At 46.4% G+C, this 20,248-nt stretch overlaps 3 protein-coding genes across 3 annotated transcripts; all 3 read left to right on the top strand.

Annotated features, from left to right (window-relative positions):
• Positions 1 to 232: 232 nt before the first annotated feature.
• GLAREA_01902 (uncharacterized protein) lies at positions 233 to 6,153 on the top strand (the record flags this gene model as incomplete). Its single annotated transcript, XM_008089118.1, has 3 exons — positions 233 to 438; positions 488 to 5,791; positions 5,844 to 6,153. 3 exons carry the CDS (start codon positions 233 to 235, stop codon positions 6,151 to 6,153), a joined length of 5,820 nt encoding a protein of 1,939 aa, XP_008087309.1.
• Positions 6,154 to 6,828: 675 nt separating this feature from the next.
• Positions 6,829 to 8,588, top strand: GLAREA_01901 (PLP-dependent transferase; the record flags this gene model as incomplete). Its single annotated transcript, XM_008089117.1, has 5 exons — positions 6,829 to 7,059; positions 7,108 to 7,208; positions 7,257 to 7,767; positions 7,817 to 8,308; positions 8,361 to 8,588. 5 exons carry the CDS (start codon positions 6,829 to 6,831, stop codon positions 8,586 to 8,588), a joined length of 1,563 nt encoding a protein of 520 aa, XP_008087308.1.
• Positions 8,589 to 9,151: 563 nt separating this feature from the next.
• GLAREA_01900 (uncharacterized protein) lies at positions 9,152 to 10,991 on the top strand (the record flags this gene model as incomplete). Its single annotated transcript, XM_008089116.1, has 2 exons — positions 9,152 to 9,536; positions 9,589 to 10,991. The coding sequence occupies 2 exons, from the start codon at positions 9,152 to 9,154 to the stop codon at positions 10,989 to 10,991; spliced, it is 1,788 nt and encodes a 595-aa protein (XP_008087307.1).
• Between the last annotated feature and the right edge of the window lie 9,257 nt (positions 10,992 to 20,248).

The following is a 20,248-nucleotide window of genomic DNA, read 5'->3' as shown; positions in this document are numbered from 1 at the left end:
AATCGCTTTTTTACGATCGACATCTGCGGATAGCCAGGACTTGTGTCTTTTCGACCTTGTTATACCAGCGTATCAAAAACTAATTGCAAATTCAATGTCAAACTAATAGTACGTACTCCTCTCAGTCCGCCTGCTGTTGGACTGTCATTGCCACGATCTACCAATCGTAAGAAAAATATTTCACGACTCTTGCTGACCTTGTCTCCTTCAGGCATATCGATAGAACGCAATTATGTCGGGACACCCACAGCAGCCTCAGGGCCAGGCCGCTCAAGGCCATTATGATGAAGGCTACGGTCAACATCAACAAGGGAACACAGATTCCTATTACCAGGATGATCACGGACAACCATACTACGACAACAATGACGGATATGGAGACCAACAACACCCACCAGGACAACACCCACAAGGTGGTGATGGATATTACGATGAATCGTTCGTTTTCCCCAACCTCACATTGAGAACACAACTAATAGCATTTCAGGGGATATTACAATGCGGACGCCAACAACCCGTACCAGCAAGAGGGTGGCTACTACGAGGGTCAAGAGCATGGTGGTCAGGATCAAGACGAATATTACAATGACCAATACTATGACCAGGGAGCGCCTGCTGCTGGTCAGCATCCGCAACCAAAGCGTCGAGGGGACTCGGAGGAAGATTCCGAGACCTTCAGCGATTTCACCATGAGATCCGACATGGCTCGGGCCACCGACATGGATTACTATGGACGCGGTGATGAGCGTTACAACAGCTACAACGAGAGTCAAATGGACGGGCGAGGTTATAGACCTCCTTCATCCCAGGTTTCTTATGGTGGCAACCGGTCATCTGGAGCATCCACTCCAAACTATGGTATGGACTATAACAACGTTCTTCCAGCCGGACAGCGATCCCGCGAACCTTATCCAGCATGGACTTCCGATGCACAAATCCCGCTTTCCAAAGAGGAGGTAGAGGACATTTTCCTCGATTTGACCGCCAAATTTGGATTTCAACGGGACAGCATGCGAAACATGTACGATCATTTGATGACTTTGTTGGACTCTCGTGCATCCCGCATGACACCAAATCAAGCCCTATTGTCTCTTCACGCCGATTACATTGGAGGAGACAATGCGAACTACCGAAAATGGTACTTTGCGGCTCATCTCGATCTCGATGATGCCGTCGGGTTTGCAAACATGAAGCTCGGAAAAGGTTCTCGCAAGACTCGCAAGGCGCGAAAAGCAGCCAAGAAGAAGACCGATACCGACCCACACAACGAGGCCCAAACGTTGGAAGAACTCGAAGGTGATAACAGTTTAGAGGCTGCCGAGTACAGATGGAAAACGCGCATGAACCGCATGTCTCAGCACGACCGAGTCCGTCAAATTGCTCTTTATCTCCTCTGCTGGGGTGAAGCCAATCAGACTCGTTTCATGCCAGAGTGTCTGTGCTTCATCTTCAAGTGCGCCGATGATTACCTCAACTCGCCAGCTTGCCAGAATCTGGTAGAGCCTGTGGAGGAATTTACCTACCTGAATCAAGTCATCACACCTCTGTACCAGTACTGCAGAGACCAAGGATACGAGATTGACGAGGGCAAGTACGTTCGCCGTGAAAGAGATCACAACAAGATTATCGGTTACGATGATTGCAACCAGCTTTTCTGGTATCCGGAAGGAATTGAATTAATTGTGATGGAGGACAAGACCCGTCTCGTAGATTTCCCACCAGCCGAGCGATTCTTGAAGCTTAAGGACGTCAAATGGAACAAGGTCTTTTTCAAGACCTACAAGGAGACCCGATCCTGGTTCCATATGTTGGTCAACTTCAACCGAATTTGGGTTATCCACATCACCGCATACTGGTTCTATACCGCTAAGAACTCCCCAACAATTCTCGTCCGAGGCTACGAACAGCAAAGAAATAACCTGCCTCCTGCCTCTGCACAATGGTCAGCTGTCGCATTGGGCGGCACTGTTGCAACTCTTATCATGATCGCCGCCACACTCGCCGAATGGTCCTATGTTCCCCGCAGATGGTCCGGCGCTCAGCATCTCACTAAAAGACTGCTGTTCCTTATCGTTGTTCTCGCTATCAATGCTGGACCCAGTGTTTACATCTTCGTCATCCCAGATACACAGAATGGCAAGATTGCACTGATCCTCGGTATCGTACAGTTCTTGATCGCCATGGCTACATTCCTTTTCTTTTCCGTCATGCCACTTGGCGGGTTGTTTGGAAGCTACTTGACCAGAAACACTCGCCAATATGTCGCCAGTCAGACATTCACGGCGAGCTACCCGCGGCTCAGTGGAAACGACATGTGGATGTCTTACGGTCTTTGGGTGGTTGTCTTTGGTGCAAAACTTGCAGAATCCTACTTTGCCTTGACCTTGTCTTTCCGTGATCCTATTCGAATCTTGGCCTCAATGGAGATTTCCACCTGCATGGGCGACACAATCCTCAAGAAATATCTTTGCCCCTACCAGCCAAAGATTCTCTTGGGTCTGATGTTCATCACCGATTTATGTCTCTTCTTCCTAGACACATTTTTGTGGTACATTATTATGAATACTGTGTACTCCGTCGCCAGATCTTTCTACCTCGGAGTCTCCATCTGGACTCCTTGGAGAAATATTTTCTCTCGCCTGCCAAAACGTATCTACTCAAAGGTGCTGGCAACAACCGACATGGAGATCAAGTACAAGCCAAAGGTGCTCATTTCCCAAATTTGGAACGCTATCGTCATTTCCATGTACAGAGAACATCTCCTTGCAATCGACCACGTCCAAAAACTTCTATATCATCAGGTTCCTTCGGAACAGGAGGGTAAGAGAACGCTCAGGGCGCCAACATTCTTCGTTTCTCAGGAAGATCATTCTTTCAAAACAGAGTTTTTCCCAGCCCAGAGCGAGGCTGAGCGACGTATTTCTTTCTTCGCTCAGTCTTTGTCGACTCCTATTCCAGAGCCTCTTCCGGTCGACAATATGCCAACCTTCACCGTCATGATTCCCCACTACAGCGAGAAGATTCTTCTGTCCCTTCGAGAAATTATCCGCGAGGACGACCCTTACTCTCGTGTCACTCTTCTGGAATATCTTAAACAGCTTCACCCTCACGAATGGGACTGCTTCGTCAAGGACACCAAAATTCTTGCGGATGAGACTTCCCAATTCAACGGAGATTACGAGAAGAATGAAAAGGATACGGCCAAGAGCAAGATTGATGATCTTCCATTCTACTGCATCGGTTTCAAATCTGCCGCGCCAGAATATACTCTTAGGACCCGGATCTGGGCATCTCTGCGATCGCAAACTCTCTACCGTACTATCTCTGGTTTCATGAACTACAGTCGAGCCATCAAGCTTCTTTACCGTGTAGAGAACCCCGAGGTCGTACAAATGTTCGGTGGCAACTCTGATAAGCTTGAACGTGAGTTGGAGCGAATGGCCCGCCGCAAGTTCAAACTTGTTGTTTCCATGCAACGTTATGCCAAATTCAAGAAGGAAGAGATGGAAAACACCGAATTCCTGCTCCGTGCTTATCCCGATCTCCAGATTGCGTACTTGGATGAAGAAGCTCCACTCGTTGAGGGTGAAGAACCTCGCCTCTATTCTGCCCTCATCGATGGCCACTCTGAAATCATGGAGAACGGTATGAGACGACCAAAGTTCCGTATTCAGCTTTCCGGTAACCCAATTCTTGGTGATGGAAAATCCGACAACCAGAATCATGCCATCATTTTCTACCGTGGTGAATACATTCAACTTATTGATGCCAATCAAGACAACTACCTCGAAGAGTGTTTGAAGATCCGAAGTGTCCTCGCTGAATTCGAAGAAATGACCACTGACAACGTCTCTCCATATACTCCCGGCGTCGACAACCCAAAGATTGCTCCAGTGGCCATTCTTGGTGCTCGTGAATACATTTTCTCCGAGAACATTGGTATCCTTGGTGATATTGCTGCTGGAAAGGAACAAACGTTCGGTACTCTCTTTGCTCGTACTCTTGCAACCATTGGTGGAAAACTTCATTATGGACATCCTGATTTCTTGAACGGTACCTTCATGACAACTCGTGGTGGTGTTTCAAAAGCTCAAAAGGGTCTCCATCTCAACGAAGATATTTACGCCGGTATGACTGCACTTCTCCGTGGCGGTCGCATCAAGCACTGCGAGTACTACCAGTGTGGAAAGGGTCGTGATCTTGGATTTGGATCTATTTTGAACTTCACAACGAAAATTGGAACCGGAATGGGAGAGCAGATGCTCTCTCGCGAGTACTACTACTTGGGCACCCAACTTCCTCTGGATCGCTTCCTGTCCTTCTACTACGCTCATCCTGGTTTCCATTTGAACAACATGTTCATTATGTTGTCTGTGCAGATGTTCATGATCTGCTTGATCAATCTTGGTGCTCTTCGCAACCAGACCATCATTTGCAAGTACAACCCAGACGTGCCAATCACGGATTCGCTTTTCCCTACCGGATGTGCCAACATTACACCTATCACCGATTGGGTTTGGCGTTGTATTATTTCCATCATGACCGTCTTCGTCGTATCTTTCGTCCCACTGGTGGTACAAGAGTTGACTGAGCGTGGATTCTGGCGCGCTGCTACTCGTCTTGGAAAGCAGTTCTGTTCTTTGTCGCCTTTCTTCGAAGTTTTTGTCTGCCAAATCTACGCCAACTCGGTTCAGCAGGATCTATCATTCGGTGGTGCTAGATATATCGGTACAGGTCGTGGCTTCGCCACTGCTCGTATTCCATTCGGTGTCTTGTACTCTCGATTTGCGGGTCCATCCATTTACCTGGGTGCTCGTTCTCTGATGATGTTGTTGTTTGCAACCCTCACCATCTGGCAACCAGCCTTGGTCTACTTCTGGATCACGTTGTTAGCCATGTGCACATCGCCATTCATCTACAATCCTCATCAGTTCGCATGGAATGACTTCTTCATTGATTATCGTGATTTCTTGAGATGGCTATCTCGTGGAAATTCCCGCTCTCACTCGTCCTCATGGATTGCATACTGCCGTCTGTCCCGTACAAGAGTCACAGGTTATAAGCGCAAAATCTTGGGAGATCCATCCTCGAAGATGTCTGGTGACGTTCCCCGGGCTTCATTCTCGAACCTCTTTTTCGCCGAGATCGTTGGTCCTCTTTTGATCGTCGCCGTCACCTTGATTCCTTACCTTTTCATCAATGCACAAACCGGCGTCACTCAGGAACACAACCCAGATGCTGACCTGAAGCCAACTGCTGCTCTCATTCGTGTTGGGATCGTTGCGTTTGCCCCAATTGCCGTCAACGCTGGTGTCCTTCTTGGCATGTTCGGAATGGCATGCTGTATGGGACCTGTTCTCAGCATGTGCTGTAAGAAGTTCGGTTCCGTCCTCGCAGCTATCGCCCATGCTACTTCCGTCATCATGCTCCTTGTATCCTTTGAGATCATGTTCTTCTTGGAAGGATTCGTCTTTGCTAAGGCTCTCCTCGGAATGATCGCTGCGACAGCCATTCAGAGATTTATCTACAAGCTGATCATCGGTCTGGCTTTGACCAGAGAGATGAAGACTGACACCTCCAACATTGCATTCTGGACCGGAAAGTGGTACTCTATGGGATGGCACTCCGTCTCCCAACCAGCTCGTGAATTCCTTTGCAAGATCACGGAACTTGGAATGTTCGCTGGTGATTTCGTCCTTGGGCATGTGTTGTTGTTCCTGATGTTGCCTGTCATTGCTATTCCAAAGGTGGATGTTGCTCACTCCGTCATGCTCTTCTGGCTCCGTCCTAGGTAAATCTCCCTTCCATGACCGTATCTTGCATACTTACTAACCTGAATCTAGTCGACAAATTCGTCCTCCAATTTATTCCATGAAGCAATCTAGACTTCGTAAGAGACGTGTCTGGCGCTTCGCCATCCTATACTTTGTCCTCCTCATTGTTGGACTCGCGTTAATCGTGGGCCCGATCGTAGCGGGCAAGAAGGTGTTGAGCGACAGCTTGATCAAAAGCATCCCAATGGATCTGTATCAACCCAACAACCTCAACAACAACGACACACGTGGCCGAAACGAGACGGGAACTGGCGCTGCCGCTTCAGGTGGTGCTGCGCAGACCTCTGCCGGCTCTAATGCTAAGGTTCGATTATTTTAAGCTATCACGAAATCTGATGCTTGCCGGTTCTGTATAATATAAGAGGGACGTAGTACATTACAATGACTTTTGGCTTGATGGGAGGCGACGGTGTCTAAGTAATTGTTTTGGTGTTTGCATGGTACACGGCTTTAGACATGTTTTTTCTTTCTCTTTTCTCATAAGCGTTCTTATGGGGATTACATATCTGATCCAGTATGCGAAGGTATCATTCTCGCAACTGGGTACGCGGCTGTGTTGTATTATGCGGCATGATCATAATAAAATGTTCTACAATGGTATATTATTTGTTGTTATCAATTTTAAATATATTGTGATGAAGTTTCTGCTTAATTGGAGAATTTTGTGCATAAGACGGAACCTATAGATGGTCTCTGTTTCAGAAAGAGTATCGACCATAATTATCAGCACTTGTAGGCCAGTTTCTATTTTAAATGATGTAGGTATATTACTAAATGTACGATATTATGCTGTTTATATTGGATGCATAATAGCGCAGACGGGCGGTTTGTTGAGTGGCTGTCTTCCTATATAATAGCACGTGATTTTTGTCCGGAGCTGTCGGCATTTGTTCGTGACGCGCCGCCCCGAGATTCTCCCAAGACAATAGGGGATTTTGAGTATACCATAATTCTTAGCCATCTCATGTCGTTCTCTAGTAAACCAAGTGACAACATGGAGTTTCACGATGCCCAGAAATTCGTGGCCAGGTCGATCGACGAGATCACCAACCGTTTCCAGAAAGTACCTGGGTCAGCAATGCTGATCCGGTACATTCAATCCAGCTATCAAGACGACCCAGTCCGCTCCGCCATTGAACTGATCTTAGTGATCTTTTTCATTCGATATCTGCTTGCGCCATCCTACGCGACACATACTGGCAACTTTGTAACCTTGACGGAAGAGGTATGTCAGAACCAGAGAATTGCGGCGCATCAATTGACTGGAAATTAGGAAATCGACGACCTCGTGGATGAATGGACTCCTGAGCCTCTGGTTGCGCCTCAAACGGCATTCGAAAAGGAAGAAGCAGAAAAGCTACCAGTTATTGTCGGGTACGATGTTGTGTGGGGTCCATGGAATTCCTACTAACACTATAGCAGACCCTCAGGTCCAAAGACCAGACTCTCCAACGGCCGAACCGTTACAAACCTCGCATCTTATAACTTCTACAATTTCGTCGGAAATGAGCAGGTCAAAGAGAAAGCTATTCAGACTCTCCGAACATATGGTGTTGGACCCTGCGGCCCTCCTCAATTCTACGGCACTCAAGATGTACACATGAAGACGGAGGCAGACATTGCTTCTTGTTTAGGGACGGAAGGATGTATCGTCTACGCCCAAGCCTTCTCTACGATTTCTAGTGTCATTCCCGCTTTCTGCAAAAGAGGCGATGTCATCGTGGCCGATCGGGCTGTCAATTATGCTATTCGCAAAGGTCTTCAGATCTGCAGGAGTACGATTCGATATTATGAACACAATGATATGGAGGATTTGGAACGAGTGCTGCAGAAGGTAGTCAAGGATCAAGCGAAGAAGCCTTTGACTAGGAGATTTATTGTTACTGAAGGGTTGTTCGAGACGGTTGGGGACTGTGTGGATCTGCCAAAATTGGTACGAAATATCTCAAGTTTGTTAAAAAGCCTTGCTGACCACTCTCTAGGTTGAACTAAAACAAAGATACAAATTCCGTCTCATGCTCGATGAGACATGGTCATTCGGAGTTCTTGGCAGAACCGGTCGTGGACTTACCGAAGCTCAAAACGTAGATGCCTCTCAAGTGGACATGCTGGTCGGGTCGCTTGCAGGACCTCTCTGCGCAGGTGGTGGTTTCTGTGCTGGATCAGTTGATGTCGTAGCACACCAGCGTATTACTGCTGCGTCCTATACATATTCTGCAGCTTTACCAGCGATGCTTGCTACAACCGCTAGCGAAACACTCAACATGCTCCAGTCGAATCCAGAAGTTTTAGTCCAATGTCGGGACAACATCAAGGCAATGAGGGCGCAACTTGACCCCAGAAGTGATTGGGTCAGATGTACAAGTGCGATTGATAATCCTGTCATGCTATTGGTTCTTAAGCCTGACGTGGTCAACTCGAGACGTCTTTCTATTATGGAACAGGAGCGTTTATTACAGGAGTGTGTGGACGAGGTAAGCTTCTAAACATATTGTATTCCTTGACATCAGACTGACATCAGTCTAGACTCTCGCCAATGGCGTCTTGATCACTCGACTCAAGTCTATGCCAGTTGCGCCAGGTGCCAATGGCAAAGACGTAGGTTGGAAACTTCAACCTGCGCTCAAGGTCTGTGTCACGACCGGTCTTTCAAAGAAAGAGATTGAGAAGGCTGGTATCACAATCCGTCACGCTATCACCAAGGTCTTGACACGCAAGACAAGCAGTAAGCTAGGGCTACCATCAGTAGGCTGATGCCGTTGGTAAGCGTTTATAACTTGTACAGTATTTACGGGGCCTATCAAATAGAGTGTGGGTAGGTTTTAATGTCTAATAATGAATGGAAGTGTATGATTATGATGCAAAGCACTTGCTTTCGTTGATGCGTGATAATTTGTTTGGGCACTGCCTTCCCGGTATTTCGGTTCAAGATGCCTTGTGTTTTGGCTGAGCAGTCTCACCAGCCCTACCTGCTCCTGCCTCTTAACTGACTGGCAGCAAAGCAAGAAGACCATGACGGGGAAAATTTGTCAAACCGCCATTTTCAGTTCTCTCTTCGCTTTTGCTTTTTCGCCGAACAAACATAGCTGCCTGTGGATTGGTCGCTTATCTCAATATGCAATGCAACGAGCCGCTACATCTTCGAGTTTATTCGATGCAGCTCGTTTGTTTGCAAAGTCGACGACAAGGCTGGACGATGCTACCCCTCACAATGCTCTCTAGAATTTTGATCTGTGGGCTTGATGAGCAATGTGTTTAAGGCGAGATTACTATAAGGTCGTTGGTTTTTCAATCAGAGGGTATCGAACAAATCCCAGATGGCACCCCGAAACAGTCAACGCCCTCTACTAGGTGTTTGGACCGAGCAATCATCTCGGGACTTCTACAGAAGCATTCAAGTACTGGGAAGTCAGCTGAGATCGGGCCAGAGTCCACAGAAGCCGAAAGACTACAGGAACGTAGCAACTCCAAAATCGACTGGTTACTTACTCTCGTTCGAGGAAGAGCTTCTTCTTGCGGATCACTTCGCTTTCATAGCTCATGCAGTGGATGACAACAAGTACGTTTCAGCGGCCACGATCGAGGAAGGTAAAGACACAACTAGTTATACCGTCAGAATTGCCTCGAATCGGACCTTGAAGCAAACCGTCCAAGACAGATTAGCACGCATCATTGAAATTGTGAAGAAGCACGCGGAAACTGGTAAAATGAACAGCCTGAACCATGTGATACAATCTGATGTTTGAGCTTACAGGAAGAGACCGAGAAGAATTCAAAACAAGACTGTTCCATGAAATAGTCGTTCTCAGTCAGCAGCGTATTTATGGTCGAATTCGGACTACCCAATGGAGCGGGCCACGTCAAAAATGCGCAGCAAGAAAACCCTCCCTACATCATATGATCGGCAGGGAACTTGCTGCGATACGAACATCAAAATTACCCGCCAGTGAGGCTATTAAGATACTTTGTTCAGATCTAGTGCATTTACGAGATGCTCTTGAGAGAGTTGACAAAGGCACTCCACAAGATCAACTGTCTCTCTTGAAAGAAGCACTCATCAAAAGCCATCGAGTCTCAAACCATGGAGGTTACAAGTCTCTCGAAAATAGGCTTAAACATATTGGCTTCGGTGTCGATATATCGGGAAGTGCACAAGTGCAGAAGATAGAAAAGTTGAGTAAATACTGGCAATGCTGCGAGGACTTTATTCATTTCAGCCGAGATCCAAAAACCAGACCCTTTTGTAAGAATTTGAAACTCGAGATTTGCCAGGCACCACCATCGAGAAAACCAGTCGGGTCAGAAGAATCGTGCTTTGTGCACGGGGAAGTACAATTGGCATTGTACTATGAGCAACACCCTTCGAAATTACCTCCACAAGCTTTAGGATCGAGCAAATCCGCTTGTTGTCTTTGTGACCTGTTCATCGCTCATCATGGCAAACTTCGAATGTCGCATTCTCATATGAGACTATATTCCAAATGGACGATACCACAGTGTGAAAGTTTTAGTCAAGAGCAGTGCCAAAGACTCAGGTCGATCATAGTGTCTGTGATGAAGGATATCCGCCAATTTCAGGTTATGAGAAGTCAGTATTACTTCAATTCAAACGCGGAGAGTATGGCGCACCTTCCACGATTTTTGAGGTCCGAGGATATGGCTCCTTCGGAATTGAGCTCTGTACTGCAACTTCAAGAGATTGTGAATCCGGTTATTCAGATACAGAGTGGTAGTGAGGGCAGTTCGTCAACAGCCTGTCTCACTTCAGTAATCGATCATGCAGTCACTAAGGATATCCACAGGCCGACTTCAATAACCGACCTTCCCAACACAGAAGCTATCCATCACGGACTCGTCGACCTACCGATCCAGCTCGCGATTTTTCCACTCACCAAATCTTGTACGGTGTTCAACGCAACGGTGGAATACTATTTCGATCTGGAGGATATCGAATGCGGCAAGCTTTGTATTTCCGATTTGATATTTGAAGAGAGCTCGGAGGAACGGAAAGGTGTTAATGTTGAAGATTGCAAGGTTGACTCGACGATATGTGTTCGTGCTGAGCCGGACTCGCGTAATTTGGTATTTTATATTTTGAATACATTAACTAGTGGACTGAGGGTAGATGTTATTTGGGGAAGTATGTCTGATGCTTAATAGGGCATACATTTTTGAGTGTTTTGAAAGTGTGTTGACGAGCGTTGTGTGCTCGCAGGGCAGTCTTCATCAAAATGATGATCGATACCTCGCTTATTCCGAGTAGATGGAATTTGAACGACTTCCATTGATTGAATCCCATCTCTCTATTCTATACAATGAGACACAGTATTCTAAGACAGTCGTCCCATTTTAGCGATCGTGAGGAGGAATCGGGAAATAAATACCCAGCTTATCTAATGGTAGGATATGTGGCTTCACAACTTAGGGGGGATTTGACCCTGAGCCTCACAATCTTTTGCTTACATCTGAAACTAAAAACCATCTCTACCCAATCCTCCAGATCATCTCACACTCCCACCCTCCCAAAAAAATTCACCATCGCCACCCGCTCGTCCCCCTTCAAATCCACATATATATGACTCACACGCCCCCTCGGTCCAACCCACCATTTCACCCGAGCCGCAATGCTTCTAATATAAAAACCTATAAGAAATTTTGCTTCATCGAATCATATCACGAAGAGGTTTCAATGCCATTTCAACGGATTTGAGAAGGAAAGCAATGTGGCGCAGCGGAAGCGCGCCGGGCTCATAACCCGGAGGTCCCTGGATCGAAACCAGGCATTGCTATGTTTTTTGTATTTACTGTGACTCGTAGTCAAGATTTATTTTTTCCTTCTTCAGGAAAGAGAACTCTGATTTGGAGCTTTATTGTGTCTATGATTTCTGGTAAAGAATTTTTGGAAATGTTTTTGGAGGTCTGGTCGTTGTATTTGCTAGGCGAGACTTTTAGATGGGTGGGAGCCGAGGTTTGGTTTTGCAAAACACTTCACAATTACTTTGCGTTCGGAAGATAGGACTTCACTAATATGGGCTCCTTTCAACTTAATGGTTATGATATTATGGTTCATAAATTGAATTTTGGGCAGATATTGCCGATGCGTTCATTTTGAAGATCAAGCTTGGTTCAGAGATCTCTAGTATTGCAATTGCATTGCTCCTTCCGAAGTATTACTCTTTTTATCTGAAGCCAACTCACCTCTGACATGAAGAAAGTGTTATAGATATGGGATAAAACTAATGTGAGCATGAGCAGTGTTGCAATTTACACTAGGAGGTACTGGTAACATGACTTGATCAAGTAATTCTTATCGTTTTTGGAACGCTAGGAACTCTTCGAACGAGGAGTGACAAATCCTAGCTTATGGCCTCTGTTAAACAAATTCTCTAGTCTTCTTTCTAAGGTTGGCTCTGATCGCTGTACTAGTTTAGGCAGAAAACATCAATTTGAGGGTCACGTTGCTAGGTTGACAGTCCAGGGTCATGAGGAATTCCAGAATGGTATGCGCACTTGACATGTTTCCAACTTTAGTAACGAGTAAATGGTGTGCTTTGAAAAGCTCCCAATGATACATGAATGCTAGCATACTTGTTAGCCTGTCACTCTTACCCAAGCCTGTCTTGTAGAGAGCAGATTCTGGCCAAAAGTCAATTTAAGTGCCGTCAAACTACGATTCAATCATCTGTTTTATACAATTGACGATATTTTGGGCAAGATATCACGATCAACCACAATCAAATTGACTGGTGGGGTAAAGTGTCGTCGGAATAAGAATATGGTCTGGAAACTGACTGGCAGTTGATGAGCCTAAGTCGGTTGGTCGGAGCTACCGATATGAGATGGGCTACTGTATCTACTCATCATAGCGACTTGTGTTCCAAGTAGACAGTGCGCTAGTCCGTAAGGCTAGCGGAATAAGATACTATCGTCATCTCAAGTTCCGAGATGTCGGATGTGTCCTGACAACTTGACACTTCGCTAACTAACGTCTTATTTTCGACAAAGAGAGCGATGTAATTGATTGGAAAATCATACGATTGAGTCTAGAGTATTATTGACACACCCGGATTTGCATTGATCCATATTGGCTTAGCAATGATCTACAATGTCAGGGAAGTCCAATAATTGAATGTGATCTACCACCAAATCGAGTTTGGGCAGATCCATTTTGACTGAGAATGAGCTTTGTGGAAACAGTGTGAACAGATCCACTTTGACTGGGAATAAGCCTTATAAAATTCATTCTCAGCCAAAATGGATCCGGATGCGCTTTAAAAACGCGTCTAGTCGCGCCTTCCCCTCCCCCTTTCAACAAGCGAGTCGTCATTCTTTGAAACCCCCCACAACATTTACAACAATTTAGTTCAACCCACTCAGAAAACAGCTAGGGAATAAATTTCATTCACAGTTAGTGCAACACACTAGAAAACATACAGCGTATTCTAATCTAGCATTCACTTGATGCTAGACTTGACATGGAATTCTGATGCCAATCCTCACATCATCGCAATCGAGATCGCATCTTCGACCTCTCCACCATTCACTGTATAAGTCCCGTCCTCCCACCACTCTCCTCCCTCTCTTTCTCATCCTCATCTTCGACTTCGACAAACATCGCCTTCTTTGCTTAATGACTTTCAAATTGTGAGTACACATTCCAATCTTCCCGTGCTGCCTTTGCAATTTCAGCTTTGTCTTCGGACAAAAAGCACAGTTGTCTGGTAGATGAGGTTATTCTCTCGGCTTTGCTTCTAGAATTACCATGCGGACGGGAGAAGATGGTGTAGAGGAGCCCCTGCTCTTTACCCAGTCTTCTCTTTGAAGAAGTGTACTCACCAGCCCTGGCACTTTAGCTAACTAAATTTTAGTTTTTGGAAGTCGCAGATGATTTAATTGAAACCATCAACACTTCAGCCTTTCGCCTTTCGCCTTCTTCAACTTTCAACTGTCAACTTCTCGGACTTTGGTAAGCCCATTCTACTGTATTCCTTTGTCTATTCCTTTCCTCCCCCGTCTGAGCTAGTGCTCATCACATTTGCTCGTTCGAACAACTGAGGAGAAGGCTGTTTGCTCTCTCTCCTTTGAGAGTAGTGATGACTGAGCTGTGCTCGACAAAGCTTTCCTTTGTCGCTCAGTACAAAAAGTCCCCTTAGCATTAGCTTATGGGTGTTTGTTATAGACTCAGCTCAACAATATGTTTGACTTTGACAACATCTCCAGAACTATCTACCTCACCAACTCACCACCCTCATCACTCATCCCTCATCCCCTCGTCCTCAGTCTAGTAAGTACACCACTTCCTTCACCACACTACCTGTTTCCCTTCGCGCCCCTTCCCTCCTCTGCCCTCACCATCCCCACCTTATATTCAAAGCCTGGGGAGAAGACTGTCTGCTCTCTCCCCTTTACAAGCCGTAGGAGACCGGGCTATTCGCTCTCTATCCGCTTTAGTTCTATCATCTGGGCAGACTGGGCAGCTTTGCTCTCTTTCCTTTGTGGGGTAATCTTGTCTGTTTGATGTGCATAACGTTTTCTTTTGTAATCCACAACATAAAACACATGTTAGCATAATAAGCTACCAGTTAGGTTTATAGCTTATTCTTACAAACGCTCAAGTACTTCGATTCTCCAATTCTTTGGTCAGCGATCTGTTTCTTTTTATACCCGCCTCTCATTTTCCATCCATATCCTCATTAAATTTGCTTGCTAACATACAAAACTTCTTTGCCGACTTAATTTCGTGTAGGATTTGGGTACTTCATGGTAGCGAGAAATGACTTTTGGATCTTACTGTTCTTTGATCTTTGTAAGTGAAAGCAAGTCTTATCCTCTAGCATTAGAACTAATGATAACCCGTATCTCAAGACCAAACTGTTACTTCCCGTTCATCAGGTGCAATGCAATCGACATTAGTGCTCAAACAATGAGTTAATATTGCCCTGCGAGCGACATGTATCACATTTGCGTATGGGACCTTTGTAAGAGCCTGACGTTCAACATGCAGTGCATCTCTTAAGCGGTATATGATATTAACTTGACAAGAATTCTCTTTCTTGGAACCTAGCATCTGACTTTACTTAATATTTCAGTCTTGCCTGCAAAAGCTACAGAGTCGAGAAATCGAATGTTCTAATTTCGCTAGCGTCATGTTCTAGGTATCATGTCTTCTCTTGTAGTAACTGAAAATGACATCTCTTTTTTCCTTCTTGATACTTTTTCATTCTGAGCTCATTTCCTTTTTAATCAAAACTTGTTGCTTCCATATATGCTATGCGAAAGTTCAATCTTTTGCACTTACACTTTGACTTTGGTAAACCCCTCTAACTCAAAATCCAAGAGTTGAGAAACAAGTTATAGCTTTGTAAATTTCGAGTTGTAATTTGGATCTTGAACCATTTGTAATGACTTACTTGTGCTGTAGTATCAGTTTTTGACTAGCGTAACATTATTGCTTGCCATCAAGACAGGTTAAAATAAGATTCAGCGATGAAGGGCCATTCTGATCTTGAAGACCACTAAGCAGAAGTCTTCTCCATGACAAAGTCACTCCTAGCAAATCGCCTAATACCCGTTAGTCACACCCCTAGCATGTAAGATTATGATGAATCCTCTCCGTCAGATAACCAACTTCCAAAAACCACAAAATAACAAATGTAGAGCAGACAAACGGTGAAGCACCTACCTATAAAACCCTCCCAACCATAAGCCCCCACCTTCCTAAAAAGTAAACCGTCTCACCATCCCACCCCCATCCGCCAACGGTAGTACAAAAAACGCCTCTCCCCCAAACCCCCGCCATGCAAACCCCCACGCCGTCCAACAAGCTCTGCTCGCCTCCGATGAGCTTATCGTTCCTCAATTCGTCATTCCCATTTACCGGGAACCGATTTGTGAAATGAACATCCCGCGTTCACGTTTGCTCAGTCCAGGAAGTAGGTGCCAATGAGAAAAGGATCCGGCCCACGAGTCTCGAGAGGTCGGCCGTGCCGATATGTAAGTTCGGAGAAGTCGCCAGAACGGTCGATGTCACATACATGAATCTCATAGATCTCTCTTATGTGCGTGAGGATCGAAGAAAAGTGATAAGAAATGCTCGACGAATAGAAAATGAGAGAAGCAGTATTCCTTCAGATGTAACCTTCTCCCCTCTGGAAAGCGAACCACGGAGAACAACAGATCTGACGGGTGAGATTTCGAGGCAGCTTGCATACCGCGTAAGAGGAGCCGCGTTCCAGCTGTATTGTGCAACATGAATACCCGAAAAGGATCTGTTGCATGCCCGGTCACCTTACCGTTCCGTTTACCAAGGCTTGACATCCGAGCCAGTGATGTCAAACCAGCCTGGCAATTTCTGGTCCAAATGACCAAGTGATTGACCAAGCCAACCTGACCTCTTGCTGGGATTAACGTGTAAGGTTAAGGAGAAAGACTTACGACTCCTTGACCGCAACTTGTTTCTGGCCCATTGCTTCTCGCTCATTACTTGCCAACGTGTCCCAGCATAAACGAAATCGCGAGAACAAAAATCTCTTCACATGTATGGGGATGCTTTTGGAAGCGTGAGGCTTGTCTGGTAAACATGTTGCTGGCGGTCGTAAAAGCGGCTCTCTGCTTGTACGATCGTAATATTGTTGTGCCTCATGATATCCTGAGTGCATTCAGTTGCCGCTTTCCCCATCCATTACAATCGTGCGGCATGTTGAAATTGGGAGCCTCACTTTGCAAGTTGTTGAGGTTGGGAGTGGGAGAAGTTTTTCTGTTTTGATGTTGGGTATCAACAGAGCTTGTCAGTAGTCTGGTTTCAATACACTTGTGTGTCTATAAGTACTCAATTAAAACTCAAACCTGTGATGGCTTTTTTTTGTGTGACTGTCGTTGCTGTCGTTCCTATCGAATTGTACCTATCATCCTTGTCAGGTAGACTATATCGTATTTGTGTCATACAACTTAGGCCTAGAATCGCTTTTGATCAGTTTCACAACAGAATGTATTATGTTCAACCTCCAGACTAGCGTTTTAATATGGAATAGTTACCCAAATTGGGTTGGGTAAATTCTGTGTAAGTGCAAGACAAAAAAACCCTTTCCCTGGCAAGACTTACTAGAAGCAGATCGAAAACACGTCCTCGAGTCTCTGAGGCTGCTACGTATCCGAACGCTTATCCTCATGTGATGTATCTAACTTTCGGGACGTCGTGTCGCTGGCGGTGTAGCTCTCAACGCATGATGGACTTTCATCCAAACAAAATATAGCAGATCTGGAGCTTCCACGACAATACACATTTCGACCCGGCCCATTTAATTCGAGGAAGTCGCTTCATACAAACAAAGTGGATATGCTCCCAGTTCATCAGCCAGGCTGACAGAAATCCCCAACGAAATCCGGAATACACAAATCCGGAGCAAAATTCCAGCTAAGAAGCAACCCAAAGACGAAATTTCTTCTGTAGACGGTCGCGATGGAATAAGATAAAACGTCATAATTACCTTGGTGTGCGTACTATGGCCATGACAACAATTCGATTGCCCCACATCTTTGATGCGTTTGTTGTCACGCTATTTACGCGGAAGTTAGGAGCCTTGAAGAATCTCATGCAATATCACGTTCAATACATCTTCAACGGAGAGTTGAGTATGCATTGACTGCGACACAGGAACTGGCTGCACAGGCCGGTGGGATGGTCCAACGAATCAAATTGACAGGAACTCGACGTCCAACGCTCCCGCTGGAAGCCAATCAATTATTAGGCAGTCAGCGAATAAGATGCCTCATGGCTGGGTAAATGCCAATTGCGTCCCTGACATGCTCCTCGATGAACGCGGCTCTGATTGATTCGGAGTATGGCTACCGAGCGACTGCTTTGGATGCTCTGCCTCGAAATGAGAGACACTCGACAGGTACCTATGTTCTAATACTAAGCATATTGTATTTTGGGCTTGTATGGGATCTTGATTGAGTTGGATATTGACTGTCTCATGTCTTTAAGACCACCTAAGAAGGAGCATAAGTCCAATGGCGTGTTGAGAGCAGTAGTGTTTCTCGCGAAGCTTTGTCGTTCGGCCTTCTCAAGACACCAGGACACCTCCACGGCCCGACTGGAAGATGCCCATTACCATCGCGATACAGACGACCAGTTCCCGGCGTGGCGATCAGAAGCTATATCCCGGTCGTTCTTCCAGCCCATATACCCGTAGTGGGAGATTTCCATCCACCCGTTTTCATCGGTTGCATTAGCTGCCGTGAAAGTTTGGCCGATGAGATATATGAGGTACACACTACAACCCTAAAGAAAGCAGTTCAAGTTTGAGAGCGTAAGCCCGCGATGTTGTGTAGAGACAGGCATTACCGGCAATTCGCAACCACCAATAAGCGAATTTGTTGAGTGGCAGATAACGCCTCCCTCTAGGCGGGCAGGCCAAAGAACGGCAATCTGCAATTTGAAGCTTCCTGTCAGAGGATTTCGCCCTTTTGGACGTCGCCATTCGATGGGAAAATTGATAAAAGGAATAAACTCAACTATGCCAAGAAAGGTATGGCAGTCCAGGACATGCTTCTTCTCACCGCTGGTTGTATCGATGTACTCTCGCAGCGACGCACGCAGAGATATGCCAATGAAATGATTGTCAATGGAACATCACTACGTCGTCACACAGAACATATATGCAATAGTTGCTGCGAGTTCGGACTACGATTGTTGACGGTACGGTAGGGCATCATTGTGACGATATGATGATGTTAAGGCCTGGGGTGGCATTTCGAACCTTCTCGGATTGGCTGCTTGGCTTGCTGATGAAGCATCTCGCTATCAAGGGTTCTGAGCGGCCATTGAAGCGCGAATAGAAAAAAATGTGCTGGATGTTGGGTATGCATGCTCAAATACTGGCGTGCTGGCGCTGACGGGAGAATTGATGTGAGAGGACGAAGCTTGCCGTTTGGGCAAAAAGTTTGGCTTCACACGGCCGGGGCAAAAAGCATACATCCGGAAAATTTGGAGTATTGGAGCTTTGTTGTCGAGTGACGCAGAGACAAGAGCCAGAGATCCAAGGTTGTTCGAGAATAATAGACTTTGCTTAGACCAAAAGTTCTAGACCATGACAGGAGGGGTGCAATTCGTCGTTGGCCCATTATTACTGTATCAACGCTGCACGATGTATTCATGGTTCACGGGGGCGCGCAAAACCACGTGTCATTGCCGTAATGTTGAAAGTCTCATGTACTTCTCAGTTGGCACTTCGCCGGTGGTACTCCATCATGCCTATGGGGAGGCAAGCTGAGTAACAAGAGCTGCTCTCAGAAACCCGTGACGTGACGGCTGCCGTGCTTCTCGTCCTGTGAGGGTCGTCTTTGTCGATGCTTGGATGGGTTGAGGGGCTGATGACTGCGGGGTTGGGAGGGGCTCCTGCTGTGTACTGTACTCGAGGACTCGACGAGCTGTGGTGCTCCTCAGATCTTGAAGGGGTGAGACCGTGAGACCGTGAAACCGAGCAAATGGAGGTTCTGGTGGAGAGTGTGGCACCATGAGGTGTGTGCCACCAAATGCTCTCATCGACGAGGTATGGCGGTGGAGGCGACGAGAAGATGTGAGAACGGTAAAGTGCAATTGTATGGGTAAGAATGATGGATGCCGACTGGGTGGTGAGTGCGAGACGGCGACATGTGTGGGTGGGTGGAAGAGGAGGGAGGGAGGGGAGGTAACGGAGAAATACTGGAAGCGATCCATGGATCCATGGAGGGGTCGGACTGGTGTTTACCCAATCCACGGCTCCATGGGTTCACAGCTGCACGCTGCAGGCCCAACAACACCGTAATCCCCAGTTCATCACACTTCATATCACCCATCACCATGTGGCGTTCTCGACCGCTCAACCTCTCGACGTACGGAGTACTTACTGGAGTGGTATCGCCATGGGACATGTACTGGATCTCGACGCATAGGTGGGCTCTCCAGAAACGCCTCCTTTTGCCAGCTAGGCTATCATCTACTTTCCTGGGAGGTCAATAGTACTTTGGACCTGGGGAGCCATACATCCAGACATCCAACATCCGTCGGGCTTTTTGCTTTCTTCGGGTCCCTTGCACTTGCACTTGCACTTGCCATGGTATGATGATAGCCTCCAGACGTCTGCTGAGCTGGCCGTTGGGCTTTGGCCTTTGCTTTACCTTTGCTCGGTTGCGTTTGAGGTCCGGGACTGTCTCGACGAGTCTCCAGAGCAAAACGAAGTGCTGGCAGCTACTCGTACACCACTAATATGGTACTGCTCCTGCTTCTGCGCAGTAGTAGCGGTGCCCATCCAAGATTGGGGATGGACGACTCTGATGCAATCTTGGTCGTGCGAATCCTACGTGTGTCCAGCGAAAGAGCCGTTCTGTAGATTATATCAAGAGCAGCCAGCCCAGATGAGAACCGGGCAAGG

Source organism: Glarea lozoyensis (assembly GCF_000409485.1).
Source record: "Glarea lozoyensis ATCC 20868 chromosome Unknown GLAREA7, whole genome shotgun sequence".
NCBI lineage: Eukaryota > Fungi > Ascomycota > Leotiomycetes > Helotiales > Helotiaceae > Glarea > Glarea lozoyensis.
This window is presented reverse-complemented; position numbering and strand designations above follow the sequence as displayed.